We start from the raw sequence: 15538 nt of genomic DNA, 5'->3' as shown, positions 1-15538 counted from the left end.
TGTTTTGGAAAAGTCTGAATCAGGCCGCTTTTATACCTTGAAATATTTCATTGGCCAAAAACAGTTCCCTTATCACAATAGCAACTTGTTTGTGTGACATCTGAGCGAAAGAGGGCAAGGAAATATCGCGCAAACACCAAGTGAATCAGAAATTCATACTGCGCAATGATTGCACATGCGCTCTCGGAAAGGAGGGTCGCAATCAGAAGCCTGAAGATTTCACAATCAGCAATAACCTGTAACGATTTTGAAACCCGTCATTTATCTCCATTGACAATGTCGGGACTAAAGGGTGCTCGACTACATCGATCTAAGGAAGATTCGACATTTGCACTTGCATCCTTCCTGTGGGATTCCCGCCAGCAAATACCCGCTGACGTACTTGTACACACCCATAATCCTTCCATAAAACAAGTTCTACTTAGATGACACTGCAATGTTTCTCTTTCAACTTCTGATTGGGTGGTAATCCGAATGAGAAATTGAAGGGATCGGAATTACACGCCTTCTGGTTCAGAATAGATCAAGATATTGACATACCGCCTCTTCGCTTCTGAAATGGTCGGTAATGCGCTTGCACAAAGCACTGGGCGGAGTATTGATAAGAATTAGTGAGTCAAATGCGCTTTGAAATGACCCGTGCGGAATCGAATAATTGACACGAAGGAGAACGGCATTTCCGATCACTTGCCGTTGTACAGTAATTCAATCAACAATGGGAAGACAAAAACTGATTGGAAATTAGCTTAACAATCGTCGTATCTATCTCGATGTTTCACATCTTGTCTCTCTCTGTTGACAGCATTATTTTGACTCGGATATAACGCGATCAAGCATTACTTGCATCGACTATACAGACATTTCGCCGACTATTGGAGTTTCAAATAATTCCTGTTTTTCCTTGAAGCTCAAATCGGGTCTTGAGACTAGCCATATAAGTTTCGCAAATGCCGCTTCGTGCATCAGGTCGTATCCCGGTAATACACCTGAACATTTCATCGTTCAACAGAAGTCAATACACATGACCTTCTTTTTGAAGGGGACGTATAATGAGATGAACATACCTATACTGAGTAAAGTCCTTCCTTGAGTATACAAAGGGTAGACATTGGGTATAGCACATTGACTTATAACCACGACTAGAATCTCTTTATCCACCATTCTTTTCAAACTTTGTAATACACCTGATTCAGGATTTATAGGTAGGTTACCTGAACCGTATGCCGATATGATCACAGCTTTACATGTGGGTAAAGTCGCTATTTGAGCTTCTAGTAGATCACCTGTCATACCTGGATAAATATGAATGGAGAGTACGGTTGGCGTAGTTAAGAGGGGGATTAGAGGTGGTGGTGGTGAAGATGAGCGTGGTGGTAGTGAAAGGGCCGTGTCGTATGCTATGAAAGGATATTTGGTTTAGACTTGTCATTTTGAATTGACCCAAACTGAATGAAGCAAGACCTGACTCACTGATCTTGACATTCAGGTTTATCAATGGAGGTACACAAGGAGTTGTGAATGCTCCAAATAAATTGGGACTGGTCTTAGTAGCTCTACACCGACCCAATGAAACCGATATCAGCTGGGGATCAATCGTTATCTCGAATGTCGAAACTCACCTAGCACCTTGTAAGACCTGATGATTGAAAACGATTCCCACTCCAGCTAAATCCAAAGTCCCAGTAACGAACAAGGAATCTAACAAGTTAGTCCAGCCATCTGAACGAGGTCGAGAAAGCGGGATTTGAGCTCCGGTCACCATGATTGGTTTACCCGCTGAATGAAATAAGAATGAAAGGATCGCTGCTGTGTATGCCTATGAACCGAACGTCGTGAGATAGGGCATCAGCGTAGATTGAAGTGATATTCTTGGTGATATTGTGGCAAAGGTTGTGGGATATAGTTAGCTTACCAGAGTGTCTGTCCCGGATAGAATGATGAATCCATCGTATTTATCCCAATTTTCATATACCAACGAAGCTATCGTATTCCACTCTAACCACGATACGTAATCAGTAATCTTCATATGGATGTCCAGTAGGAAGAGAAAATCTCCAAAATACAGTCCACAAAATCATGGATAGCTTCTAGGCTAGATGTACTCACCAGCAGGCGTCATCTCACTGCTATCTAAATGTCTATCTAAATCTAAGATTTCATATTCGACGCTGAGACCTTGATCATCCAATTCAGGAGTTACCAATCTCGGATATCTGACGTTCTTCCCCACTAGTTCTGCATGTACAGGAGATGAAAATGATACATTGGAGTCATCGAATGATGTGGGTGATGTCAATGAAGGATGGGATCGAATACGTCGAAAGAATGTATCTTGGCGTGTCTACTCAGAGAACAGCGGAGGAGCGTGGTTGAAAGAATGGCGAGGAGGGAAAAATTGTTGTAGATAGTTGGCATAAGCAGTAAGGAGGATTCATGGGATTCAGCAATTGTTCGACTAGTGAAAAAAAAAACGATCATATCACTCACAGGTGCTAATCCACCTGCTGTAGGTTCGGAAGCTATGGTTCCACCCGTACCAATACAACAGATAAGTCTACGTGAGCTGTTCGTGCTGTGTATAGAAGCCATCTTGGATGTTTGATTTCCTGCCTCTCAGCAGGGAGGTGGTACTATGGTGACCAAGAACGTTTCACCTGAAATAGTCGCTGAGGGGATTTGTGTGAAAAGGAAAGAGGTGATAAAGCTGCAGCACGAGCCTGTCACCGTTTTACTAGATCAAGTGAGATGTGATATTTTTACCAATCACAGTAGCATACATATGAAATCTTTGTCTGACACTCAAGAATGCCGTTGCTGTATCAATCCATACGAGTACTTCGTATTATCAAAATGGGAAATGATCCTTTCTTTTGTTGACATGAAAATGGGAAATTGCGATCAGAAGGATAAGCGAGAAAAATGAGATGAAGATGGGAAATCATGCGATCCCGAGATTCGAAAAAAAAGAAGACGAGATACGACTTCCATCGGAAATCATATTGAGCAACCTTCTTCATGTCAATGCATGCAACATCGTCTTTCGAAGAACAAATTGCTGGATGTATTATGGACTACGAGAGCTGACATCCCACTGTCCAGGTGTGAGAATAATGCAATATATATACATGTAAGATGATTGTACAAATGGTACTTGGACTCTCTATTCATCGTCACTCCCTTCCCCTTCTCCTCCCTGTTCATCTATAGCATTCAATTCTGCTATAGCATCGGCGACAGCTGACTTCTTCTTCCTTCTCCTCCTTTTCTTCTTACTTCCTGCATCTTCTCCTCCTGTATCTCCTCTTTCATCATCTTCTGGCGCATTTTCATCTTCGACAATCACACCTTTATCACCATTTTCTTCCTTATCCTTATCCTCATCCTCATCCTCATCGTCATTCCTTCTCCTTTTTTTCCCTATATCACTCTTTTGTGGTTGTTGTGACTGAGGTACTTGTATCGTGACCTTCTTCTTCTTCTTGACACTTAGAGGATTAACACCTTTGACCTTTTTCCTTCCCACAGCCAAGTTTGCTGAACCAGGTAAGACCGTACTTGCCCCTAAAACATTTTCGCCATCTACCACACCTTGCATCTCTTTTATACCGTCAAGTCGTCTTGACTCTTCATTCTTGTTCTTCTCTCTTATAGTGGCTGTTGAAGGAGGAGATAAGACCAATACCCCAGTTCGGTTGAAGTGAATTATGGGTAATCCAGGTACGTTCTGTAATGCAGTTCGTAATGCTAATGATTGCGAAGCCAAGACGTAACGATGTTTGTTTGTTTGGCCTGTTGGTTCGAAGAGGTGGTAAGTACAACATCAGATGAAGTACTCTCATCCACATCAGAGTATCCAGTATTATTTTCTTCGGAATCCATAATCAAGTTCGATTCCCCTAACTCATCACAATTCAAGGAGTCTTCCCGCCTTTTGCAAGGACTTCGCAAATGATAAAATCGTTCAACAACTCACCTACAACATCTTTCAAACAGTCATTACCATCAATAGCAGTTCTATGATTACACCTTCTCCTTTCAAACGTTTTCGCTAGGTTAGTCGTCTGCTGATGTTCTTTTCCCATTTTATATAATGCTTCCATACAACATTGTGTTATCACTAAAACACAATCGAAGAGTTAGAACCCCCACTTCGCTATTCATTCAGGTTCCAAACGATATAAAGAGATCTATAGATACGGTGCGTAGTGACTATAGGTGACAAAATCCGTGGAGAACTTATCAAACTTACTAGGTTTACACTCCCCTTGAACGACATCACCTAATATCTTGACTATATCCAAGCTCGTTTTCGATGATTCAAGCAGTACATCGTGTGAGACTATTTGATTATCAGGATGCATCAGCATAGTATTGCATTCCTGATGGTGTATTATGATAATACTACCCTTCCTAGTGACGGAACACTGATTATTCAAACAGAAAGTAGTCACTCACCTAAGATTTGGTAGGGATGCCTGAATCCAAATGTTTGAACATAAAGTGCCATAACCCTTTTATACGTCTTGGCTCGCTTTTGTCTCATCCCTTCCTTTTTGCCTTGGCTGGTCTGACCGAGTCGATAGAAGATATGACAGTTGGGGTAAAGAGAGAAATGCAAGAAAGACTGCATGAAGATTTGTTGTTATTGCTCATTTCTCACTCAACTTACTTTTGTAACTTTTGATATGAATTATTGTTCAGGAACCGTATAAAGAGTGGTCACGTGACATGTCACTATGTAAGCGAACAACAAACGATGAATATGGGAAAAAAACAATAGTTCAAATATCATCATCTTTTCAATATCATCATCGTATATCGATACAAATAGACCTAACATCCAGAGCACAAGCATAGCCAATTGGGTCTCGGCATAGATCAGGATTACTGGAAGAGAGAATCAAGAATAGCTCTTGAGCCAAGAGAAGCGTTTGATTGTCGAGACATCCTTTTAACGAATAGAGGTATAGAACACGTTCTTGATCACAAGGTAATCCTGTATCATGTCGAATACGATCGAAGAAGATGACTGGGAAACTGTGAGATTACTTCTTTACTGGGAGAGGTACAGTTGCTACTGGATCTGACAAATATTATGTTGTTTATAGGCAGATATAACGCTCTCTTCTAAATCTAACAAAGCGATATTACCACCTTCTCTTCGACCTCAAGCAGCTTCTTTCCAGCCTCGACCATCCCAACCTCAATCCCAACCTCAATCTTCCATACAACCTGCTCTACATACCCGGAATCAACCTACTGCAAGCTCATCAAGACAACCTGGTTTACTACAAAGGAGAGATACACCAGATAAAGTCGAAGAAGATGATGATTGGTTCAGAGGTAATAAACCCATGAGTAACAGGCAAATATGGGACAGCGCGTGAGTTTCTCTTTCTCTTTTACGTGTCGAAACTCAACGATCTACGAACCCTTACGTTTCTTCATACGTGTTCAACAATTTTCAAGTCTGATATTATCAGTCACTAACATCCCTTTTGTATTTCACAAATAGAAACGCTCGTCCTGCTCAAGCTCAAATATTATCTCCGCAACCAATCCCAGGACCCAAATTACAACTTTTACGAAGACCCGTATCTTCCTCTCCGTCTTCGAACGATTCTTCCAAAGGTGGAATAAAAGCTAAAACACTCGAAGAAAGGGAAGAGGAATATCGTTTGGCTAGAGAACGTATATTCGGCTCTGGTTCCGGGTCTCGGTCTGGTTCTGGTTCCGGGACAAACATAGTTGAAGATGGATTGTTAAGAGGTGGCAGCTCTGAAGGGAAAAGTAAATCGTCAAGAGATAACCTCGTAAAAGGAGGAAACGGTGGTGGGAATAGTGGAAAATCATCACCATCAATAACAACGATACCAAAAGATAGAAATTTATGGGACGGCCTAGTTCCAAGTCAAGTTAGACCTTCTTCTTCTTCATCATCTTCAACGAACAAAACACCAGACAACAGAGGAGGAGGAGGGGGAGTGGTTAGACAACCTATAGGACCTGGATCTGGAGCTGGATTTGGTTTCGGTTCTGGTACTGGTACCGGGACTAACACCTCTATTGCTGGATTCGCAAGTCCAGGTCCAGGATCAAATTCAAATTCAAATTCAAATGGGAACCCAGGATTCATATATCCAGGATCAGGATTCAACAGTCCAGGATTTAATGGAGGATCCGGATACGGATCAAGATAGATAGGGGTTTCAATAAAGCTTTGAACGCTGGCCGGTAACCCTACTTTGAGTTGTATTGATATTCTATGCTCGAATGGATTAAGACTGCCTACACAGGACATGAATGCGTAGTGAGATAAGATCAGACGGAATTATATATATGAGAATCTTGGTCACAATATATTCGAGTAGACATCGAAGATACCTTCTTGCTTTTCTCGTAAATTGCCATATATCACTTGACTGATCTATATCATTTTCCTATGTATCTCATTATACCTTGATCCGCTGCTCGGTCGGTGTTCGAGCCCTCATTCAAGATAATAAAACTGCATTCTCATTACATAAAGAATCCAGTATATACTAACTTCTTCCAAATCCGCCTGTCCAGAATCCACCAGGTAATTCACCAGCATAATCACCTAAAGGTCTTTCAACAATGACCATTTCCTCTTGAACCCACCCTACTCCTAATATATTCTTGAATCTATCTCTGACAATCTTACATCCTTCTTCTTCTTTACCATGATTACTTAAATTATCAATTTGGTCTGAAGATGGACTGTCCAAATTATCTCTCTGTTCTTTCGCTTCTCTTGCTCTTTTCTTTCTCATCGCTTTACTCAATGATCCACCGTTCCCATTGACGAGTCCTATTGGGGAAGTATCAATTGATGGAATAAGGCTTGGTGATTCAGATGTTCTCCGTCCTTTTATTTTCGTTATTGAATCTAAATCAAGTTTGATCGTCACAAGATAATCCATTCCCCAGATTATCGTTTTCACCGTTTTGCCTTCTCGTGAAGATGAAAAACTGATCCCGTGTAAAGGTGTATGAAGTGATGCCAAGGAATTCTGCAGATCGTATAGTTGCATGGAAGGTGGAAGCAATCTTCGATGTTCTAGATGGTAGAATTGAAGCGTATTTGAGGGAAGTGCAAGTAGCAAAAGAGGTGATGAAGGTGGGAAAGACAGTGATATAGGTGAGTGGGGAAGGGTGGGCAGGGTTGCGTGTAGCTAAAAAAAGGTTTATCAGCGTGATGCTCATTTCAAGTCGAACGACAAAAGCACGTTCCGAAGACCCTGCTACTCACCTGTAAAGTGTCCAGATTCCATACTCCGGTTCTACCGTCTAGATCACTCGCAGCCAACCATTGACCATCCTCACTGACTGCGAGACAAGATACCCAAGCTGACTTCTCTTCCTTGTTTGATGGCACTTCGTCGTCGCTTTCGTCATCTTCGTCACTTTCATCTGACATATTGACATCCCCATTGGTATGTCCATTTGGTTTTCCTTTTACCACTCGACCATCAACAATCTTATCTTCTCTTGCGAAGCATTTGATCACGTTGACATCTTCATCAAAGTCTTCTTGTAATTCGATCACTATCAGTTGACCAGTTGTTATCGAACCTAGTACTAATCGTTGAGAATCAGGCGTGAATAATATGGACGATGATCCCGAGCCTCTTAAACCGATCGATAGATGTTCGAGTAGAGGGGAAGATGATAGAGTATTGAGGAATGACTTGATTCGCGTTGGTCGAATGGTATTGCCCTGGGACTAAGAGATATCAGAGAGCTGTAATCAGACACAGTAGTCACATCGAGCATGCGATCAACGGAAACATGTGTAACTCACAGATAGATGGAATAATTTGGTTTCGTATAAATCGGAAACTGCTAACCATTTCCCATCCGAGGAGATGCTGGATGAAATGAGATTCGTTCGAAGCTAAAATTCATGATTAGATCAACACGTATCCTGCTTTCATAGCATCTCGCCATCGATCCACTCACCTTCAACTCCATTTCCAAAACTTTCTCCCAACCTTCTTCGTCATCCAATATTTTCCAAATACCCACACCTCTATCTTTTCTACCCAAAACCAACCTTGCAGATTTAGCGAAACTGATTCTGTTGTTCATCCTTCCACCACTGAGATAACCCATTTTTCTGGAGAAAGATTCTTCAAATATAGCTCTTACCGCTCCTCTCGGTTTCGATAAAGCGTTCTTCAGTCTCTCGGACAGGAGATCGGGTGTACCGGCTGATGTAAGCGACAGTGACATATCCCATCCACCTGATGCTAATACCGGTGCGTATGATGGGTTCAGTGTCGGCTGAGCCAATGGGTGATTTGATGACATTGGAATATAAGGTGGGAATATAGCTAATGCTCGAACATCATGTGAATGAACTCGTTTTGACGATGTCAATACCCATTGAGAGCCACTTCCGGAGGTAGAAGGTACATTTATGAATTGACAAACCCGTTGATCTGGTCCAGAAGTGAAGACGCTTCGTCCTCCCTATGATGAAGTGGTTCAGCTTTTTGGTCCCATGTGACACGCTAGAATACGAGAGAGGCTACTCACTGGTCCTATGGTGAGACACATTCCATCTGCTTTATGAGCTCTGAAATTCTGCTTTTGTGCCATAGTCGCACCATCCCAAAAGGTTACATTGCCCAAAGAATCAGAAGTAACGAAATTATGATCCCTGTGAATGTTAAGATCAATCAGCTGGGCTTTTCTTGATAGTGTGTCGGGAAGCAGCTGATATGAGATCATGAGTGGTCATGACTACTCACGGTAAAACACCAACACCCCATACGATAGTACCTTTTTGATTGCTTGAACCTTGACTGATCTTCTTACCACCTCTACCTGGTTTTGCGACTTTTTCAACTACAGCCCTACTTTTCAGTATGACTCTATTCAAGCCCGGCTTATTTGGATTTAAAGGAGGTGGTAATTCCCATCTACGGAAGGAAGAATCTGAATTTCCTGTTATCAAATAATTATCTCTCCATTCCCATTGATCATCGTCGTTCTCGTCCTGGGCAGAGTGAGCATCTGAGACCCTTTCAAGTTTTGGAATTCCCCATGCGATTGATACGGTTCTTGTTCTGGACGGTAACGTATCACATCTTAATAGATGAGAAGGAGGAGGTGCCAGAGCAGGTGATGAGTCGAATATCGTAGGTTGAGGTATAGTCAAGAAGTGAAGTGATGCAGAAGATGTTGCTAGACATAGTAAATCATGTGTTGGTGAGACTGAAAGCGACCATAACGGTGGTGATGGAATATCGTATGTTTGCTGCGGTCCATTCGTCATGTCAGTCACATTGAAAAAAACATTCAGGGATCGTGCACGGAAGTGTAAGCTGAGCTTACCAGGATCTTTCCGCTTGAGAGACACCTTTCAGTCAAGTCAGTTGAGTCCGATCCAGCTGTGAATAAACGCAAATCTTCGATTTTAGGTACAGCGTATGATTTGCGATGAAAATTCAATGGATCTCTGATGACCAAAGCTATTGATGATATAGTTGGATGAGTCAAAGTAGGCGGAAGAGTCTAAGATGGTATTGGTCATATAAGCTACGATGATCATGCGGAGGAAACGGCTAAAAGAGCTTGTTTGTAATCTGTGGTAGTGGAAATGAACATACCTTCTCTAACACCCAATTACCACACATATTATTACCTTCATCACTTTTCACGTATTCCCAAATCTCAACTTCGCCATTCTCCCTAGCCAATATCAATACACCAAACTCTTCTCTCTGATCTACTGGTTGCGGATCCTTCGATTTGCCTTTGGATGAAGATGGATTTCTGGGTGGAGGTAATGGTAAAGGAGCGAATGAGATTGCTGTTATAGGTGATGGTGTATGATCGTAAAAACGAATCCTATGCAGCGGGAGTGATGAGGGGTTGTTTGCCATTGCTGCTGGTACAGGCATCTTGAGGTAGATAGACCTGTGTAAATGTCGGACTGCACGATGATTATACTATACGTTCTTGATATAAGATGCTGTGAAATTCATCAGATGAAAAAGTGTTGAATTATTTTCAAAATTATTCATTTTAATCGGAAAAGAAATCTCAATTCCAGGAACACTCTGTCACGTGGAGGAGTGATAAGCTAAGTACGAATACTACCCGATGTATGAGGGTAATAATGACACGTCATGTCATATCCCTGGGTGGATGGCGGCGATCTCCACCTCCACCATACATCATTCAAAGTTGTCAATAATTCATAAGTTAGTAACATATAAATATCGATTATCACCTGTCATTCGATACCTTCATTTCCCTGCTCATCCTTTTCCTGGCACGTAGGCTGCTGTCCTCGCTATGGTCCCACCTCCCCCTATGGAAAGTCGCTTCTACCCAAAGACCACTCCTCCCTCCGTTCTGCTGGTCATTTTAGATATACACCCTTTATCATGGTCGCTCTTGTCTTCCCCACCTCCACTACCTCCCTTCACCGAACACCCTGGGATCGACAAAGCTCAGGCAACACCTATGAGCTTGCCAGACTTTGTCACTATTCTCATGGTGTTTCTGAATGCCCATCTGGCCAGTAGGTGGGGCAACGAAGTTGTAATATATGGTGCTTCAGCAGGAAGAGCGTGAGTACTTCCCCTAAACTCCGTCAATTCTACATCACAGTTTTTACCTCTTCTTAAGCTTGGATATCATGTTGATATCGGCTCGGAATGACACAGCAAACTTCTCTACCCTCCACCTCCAAATGCTGTGGCTGGACCATCAAAGCCTCGTCCCAACTCCTATCATCCCTTTCAGTTACTTGATAGCAGGATAGAACAAGGTTTGAAAGAAATGGCGGCGGAAGAGCAGGAAAGATTGGAGAATGGAAATGTCAAGTCTCTGAACGGTCAGCTATCTCTAACGCTTCTCCTCAATATCAAGTACCCAGCTGACGTTCTAGTGACAGAACCACCTTCAATGGTATCGGCTCTCACAAAGGCGTTATGCTGTGAGTTACCTCCTACCCCCTTTCTGAACTGGCAAAATAGCTAATACGATATGCAGTTGTAAATCGTATTCAACCTTCTTCATCTACCGCTGCAGCTTTGATTGATCCGACTTCTCAAGATGCTTCTGGATCAAATTCGAATGGACCTGATAGACCTGAAACACGTATTCTGATTATAAACGCTACTCCAGGATCTAATATATCCAATTCCGATCAATCAAATGGTGTCAGTGGAGAAAATGGTGATGACGGTGACAATAATTCGAAAGGACAAGGTTCAAAAGGAGGTCAAATGAGAGGTGGTTATGTTGGTTTGATGAATTGCGTGTTTGCAGCTCAGAAAGCAGTAAGTGTTCTTTTTGAAAATCTCAGTGTGTAAGATATGAGCGCTGATGTGGTGCGATCGTTATTTCTGATCACCAGAAAGTACCTATAGATGTATTATCCTTGCCGCCACCTTCGATAGATGCTTCACCACCTATCTTCTTACAGCAAGCTGCTCATCTGACCGAAGGTATATATTGGCAATGGAATGGTAGAGGTGCATTGTTGCAATATCTCCATGTAAGTCAATAATTAACGAGTACCGTTGATATCGGCACGAAGCTGATAAATATCCTCGAAAAGGCAATATACCTCCCTCCACCTTCACTAAGACATCATCCTTTCGCGGTACCTCCTCAAGACGCAGTGGGTTTCAGAGCTGTATGTTTTTGTCATCACAAGACGTTAGATGTCGGATTCGTCTGCAGTGTTTGCCTAAGTAGTGAGTCCTTTAGCTTCCGTAATCTAAAGGTCTTTGTCTACAGCTGACATATTTGCGATCCAGTCTTCTGCGAACCTAGATCTGTGTGTCTGATGTGCAAGTAAGTCTTCTGCGTGACCTTGATCATCCAATATACATTGTTGTCACATGAAACGACTCACTCAGGGATTCATGCTAAATGTGAGCGTATGCTGATTTGGTTTTGATCAGAACTCGATTCCCAATCAAATCCATACCTACACTCAAGACTCTGGCGACTTATATCGAACCTATTCCAGTACCAGATACTGTTCCGCCACCTGTAATTCAAAAAGGCTCGAAGATGCATCAGATCAATGAAAACGCGAAGAAAGATAAATCAAAGGCTGTCAATGGAGATAGAAGCGATCCTATTGAAATTGATTAGAAGAGTTGATAATCATGTAGTCAAATAGGTAGAAAGTCTTGTTGTATTCCACCGAGCAATGTATCTCAATGTCATGTCATAGGGTTGCGGTAATGCGGTAAGGGACGGTGTTGCCAGATGGGTCTCATTCCGAATCAGCTGTGCAGGATCGAGGTATGCTCGTCATTGTTCTGTTTCGAACCCCTCGAGATGAAGCCGTACTACCTCTGATCGGGTTTTACAACGCTGCCCGATGTGGGTCACAAATGATCAGCTGCCCAATGTGGGTCACAAATGATCAGCTGCCCAATGTGGGTCACAAATGATCAGTATGGCTGCGTGGTATAACGCTCTTATGCTATTAAATGTTGGTGTGGAGGTGAATGACGCTCTGGACACGATGGTGAGGACGCATTTCATCATAATTGTATGCCTCTTACGTTAACAGGCTGATGGGATCTATTCATGCTTTCGTCAAGACAAGGTGGAGGATGAATACGCAAGTATATTAGACAGCAGGTGATACAGTCGATCTATAGATATATTTAAACTAGTTTTCTTTGATTGTCTTATAACATCAACTTTCTTTAGACGATCTCATCCCACTTCTCACTTAGTCAAACGATAATCACACTCGTCACGATGTCAAGTGCAACTTCCATCACATGGCCCTCAAAGTATCTACCTGGATTAACCGATAATTTCGTATCGAACGAAATGATAGTTAAAGGTATTACAGCTCGTCAAATATGGACATTATTAGCCGATATAACCAAATGGGAAAGTTATTATGATAATTGTTCAGAAATCAAAGCGCCTCCCTCTGGACCTATACTTGCAAAAGGAGATGAATTCTCTTTTTCGACATTCGGTTTCCCTCCTTTACCTTCGACGGTAGCTGAGTCCATCGAGCCCACGTCGACTCGTCCGGGGAGACTGGCATGGATGGCTCAAAGTGCAAAAGGGACGAAAGAACAAGAGAAAATTGACGTTTATCACGCATGGATCATAGAAGATTTGGATCAAGATAGAGTCCGAATATTGACTCAGGAAAGTCAAATTGGACAACCGGCAAAACAACTTTCAATTGAAAAACCTAATAAAATGTTGAATGGTCATCAGGATTGGTTGGATGGTTTGATCAAATCAGCTAGAGAATTACAGAAACAGGGTTAGAAAGGTAAGGGAGGATTTTGAGACTGGGACTGGGATTCGGACTTGGACTCGGATTGGGACAACCTGTAATGGACAAGCTCGTAACATGTATCTTCTTGTTCAACACTTCCACTTAAAATCAATACATAAGGATTCGTAAGCCGAGTCTATCTACATCCATACCTGAACCGGCCCCACTATAGATCCCTAAGAAATACGTTTTGCAATAATTGACGGACATACCACGATGAAGCCATTACTGCACAAACTGACGAAGCAAGAAAGAAATCCTTAAATACTGACTACTGTCACTTACTACCGATGGTGTTTGCTGAGCAATGGTGCGACTGTTTCATCGATACTTTGAGCCTGAGCGTCTTTGTATATGTTCCCGAACATCTTCTTCTTGACGCAATTTTCGGATCTCAATTGCTTGCTTAAGACATTCTTGCACAAGCCTCTTTTCAGATCCATAGTCAAGCTGATGGTTCTCACGTGTATCTCTGGTAAGACAAGTGGTAATGGTTTCCTCGAATTTTTCGAGCATATCGTGTCCATAATAATTTGGTTTCAGGAAAATGGTAATGTTTTGGTCATCGACATCGGGGATCATTTCCTTTGGATATTTAACAACGATACTCTCCCAACGTTCCTTGCAACTGGCAAGAAGACCACTATGTTGTTCATTACCTTTCCATATGGATCGCTGAGTCTGATCGAGTGATACCAAGTGACACACTGCAGTCAGCTCAATCATATGGGCTGAAAGATGCAGTGAACTTGAGAAAGGGATTGGGTAAACTTGCAGATAGAAGGCGTCTCGAAACTCACAGTATGTGTACGAGGAGCCAAGTCGGTGATACTCCTCGGCTCAGTCGAGACGATTCGACGTCGTGTAGGACTAGAAGGTACGGGGTAGTCGTCCTCTTCCCAATCAGGAGCTGGTGGTGGATATCGAACGAATTCTCGTCTTGCGTGAGAACCTTGCGCACCGTATGCAGGTGTTGCGTAAGAGCCATCAGCGAGATCCGCCGAGGGTCTCCTTTCGGAAGGGTAGTATAAAGAAGAGGGAACGGCGTCAAGTTGAGTATCAGGTTGTTGACCATACTCTTGTGAAGCACGATTGCATCGTCGAGTTTCTGATATACTCGCTCGTCTCATACTTGGTCGGCGGTCAGTGCTGCTTCCAGATGTATGGAAAGACGGTTCTGGGAAGGGTATTACACGGTGCCCTTTTTCAAGTGCATTCCTGATGACTCTTTCTTGAAAGTATACGGTGAAAGCATATGCACTGCCATCAGTGAGTCTCATGTTATCAGTCACCCCTACAGACCCGTCACAGGGACACGTGAGATTGTCTGGATACAACATATTAGTTCGATTACAGGTATGGACACTGTTGAGATCGGCGGAAGAGGGAAATTTGTTATCTCCATCCATGGTCACGAAGTGTGTCGGAAGAGGGTGTTGGTTCCGATTCATGGTGAGCAAAGCAAGTAAGAGAAAGTTGTCAAGGCCTGAATAGTGAGAGGAAAGTGATGATTGTACTTTAGAAATTATTGTGAGATTACAGGAGAGATCAAGTGCTTATATAGTCTACGATCTTTTCCAATTTCTCATTGTTGGTCCCGAAGCTCTTGTGAGATCCTTCCATGAAACTCCAAAGTAGTCTTTCCTTTTTACATTGGAGCGTACTCGGAAGAAGACTATCTCGTCATTCCTCATCCTTTAATCTTTTGCATATTATATATCATACCATTTTATGATAATGCAGACCCCAAATGCCAACATCAATCTTCTTTCTCAGTTGAAGGGAGTATCTTAGCGTAAAAGGAGAATCGTCCGTCTTCTGATCCGGCGAATGCCTTGCTCATTTGCATAAAAGATCAGTTACAGCAGATGAAAGACGATTGAGACCATCTTTGACCATTCAAGCACCGTCATGATGCATCTCGAAGATCCGGCCGTCAATATAGACCCACCTTTCTCAACCTCGGGCAGAAGATATACAGAGCTTACCTAATGCTGTGCTCAACTGCTTCTCATCGGAGGAAGTTTGTCTATGCGGAATTAGCTAATTGAAAGACGCCATACATGTGCGCAGTGAGCAATCCCAATCCTTAGCTGGGTGTTCGAGATCGAGACGTCTATTGCCGTAGGATGAGCCGGGAAGCTGATCTAGATGGAATCGAGGTAGCAAGATTGTCTTCGCAATCAGAGACAGCTCGTGGCAGTTGCTCGGTGCGTGTTCGACTGA

The 15538-nt window shown here is 42.6% G+C and overlaps 7 protein-coding genes across 7 annotated transcripts; 3 read left to right on the top strand and 4 right to left on the bottom strand.

Moving 5' to 3' along the window:
* Positions 1–849: 849 nt before the first annotated feature.
* IL334_007915 (uncharacterized protein) lies at positions 850–2589 on the bottom strand (the record flags this gene model as incomplete). Its single annotated transcript, XM_062939604.1, has 7 exons — positions 850–986; positions 1065–1397; positions 1471–1553; positions 1620–1816; positions 1913–1995; positions 2107–2341; positions 2488–2589. The coding sequence occupies 7 exons, from the start codon at positions 2587–2589 to the stop codon at positions 850–852; spliced, it is 1170 nt and encodes a 389-aa protein (XP_062795655.1).
* A 571-nt stretch (positions 2590–3160) lies between these two features.
* On the bottom strand, positions 3161–4543 carry IL334_007914 (uncharacterized protein; the record flags this gene model as incomplete). Its single annotated transcript, XM_062939603.1, has 4 exons — positions 3161–3789; positions 3974–4117; positions 4250–4339; positions 4456–4543. The coding sequence occupies 4 exons, from the start codon at positions 4541–4543 to the stop codon at positions 3161–3163; spliced, it is 951 nt and encodes a 316-aa protein (XP_062795654.1).
* A 460-nt stretch (positions 4544–5003) lies between these two features.
* Positions 5004–6200, top strand: IL334_007913 (uncharacterized protein; the record flags this gene model as incomplete). The annotated part of the gene is made up of 3 exons (XM_062939602.1): positions 5004–5039; positions 5109–5383; positions 5516–6200. The coding sequence occupies 3 exons, from the start codon at positions 5004–5006 to the stop codon at positions 6198–6200; spliced, it is 996 nt and encodes a 331-aa protein (XP_062795653.1).
* A 342-nt stretch (positions 6201–6542) lies between these two features.
* IL334_007912 (uncharacterized protein) lies at positions 6543–9932 on the bottom strand (the record flags this gene model as incomplete). The annotated part of the gene is made up of 8 exons (XM_062939601.1): positions 6543–7196; positions 7274–7747; positions 7826–7918; positions 7984–8496; positions 8563–8686; positions 8778–9286; positions 9364–9543; positions 9639–9932. 8 exons carry the CDS (start codon positions 9930–9932, stop codon positions 6543–6545), a joined length of 2841 nt encoding a protein of 946 aa, XP_062795652.1.
* Positions 9933–10329: 397 nt separating this feature from the next.
* On the top strand, positions 10330–12147 carry IL334_007911 (uncharacterized protein; the record flags this gene model as incomplete). The annotated part of the gene is made up of 8 exons (XM_062939600.1): positions 10330–10607; positions 10704–10873; positions 10934–10975; positions 11032–11321; positions 11399–11539; positions 11603–11741; positions 11805–11841; positions 11952–12147. The coding sequence occupies 8 exons, from the start codon at positions 10330–10332 to the stop codon at positions 12145–12147; spliced, it is 1293 nt and encodes a 430-aa protein (XP_062795651.1).
* A 621-nt stretch (positions 12148–12768) lies between these two features.
* IL334_007910 (uncharacterized protein) lies at positions 12769–13302 on the top strand (the record flags this gene model as incomplete). The annotated part of the gene is made up of 1 exon (XM_062939599.1): positions 12769–13302. The coding sequence occupies one exon, from the start codon at positions 12769–12771 to the stop codon at positions 13300–13302; it is 534 nt and encodes a 177-aa protein (XP_062795650.1).
* Positions 13303–13633: 331 nt separating this feature from the next.
* IL334_007909 (uncharacterized protein) lies at positions 13634–14442 on the bottom strand (the record flags this gene model as incomplete). Its single annotated transcript, XM_062939598.1, has 2 exons — positions 13634–13993; positions 14113–14442. 2 exons carry the CDS (start codon positions 14440–14442, stop codon positions 13634–13636), a joined length of 690 nt encoding a protein of 229 aa, XP_062795649.1.
* Between the last annotated feature and the right edge of the window lie 1096 nt (positions 14443–15538).

Source organism: Kwoniella shivajii, chromosome 11, assembly GCF_035658355.1.
Source record: "Kwoniella shivajii chromosome 11, complete sequence".
In the NCBI taxonomy this organism is placed as follows: Eukaryota; Fungi; Basidiomycota; class Tremellomycetes; order Tremellales; family Cryptococcaceae; genus Kwoniella; species Kwoniella shivajii.
The sequence above is the reverse complement of the archived record's forward strand: the minus strand, read 5'-3'. Positions and strand labels throughout refer to the sequence as shown.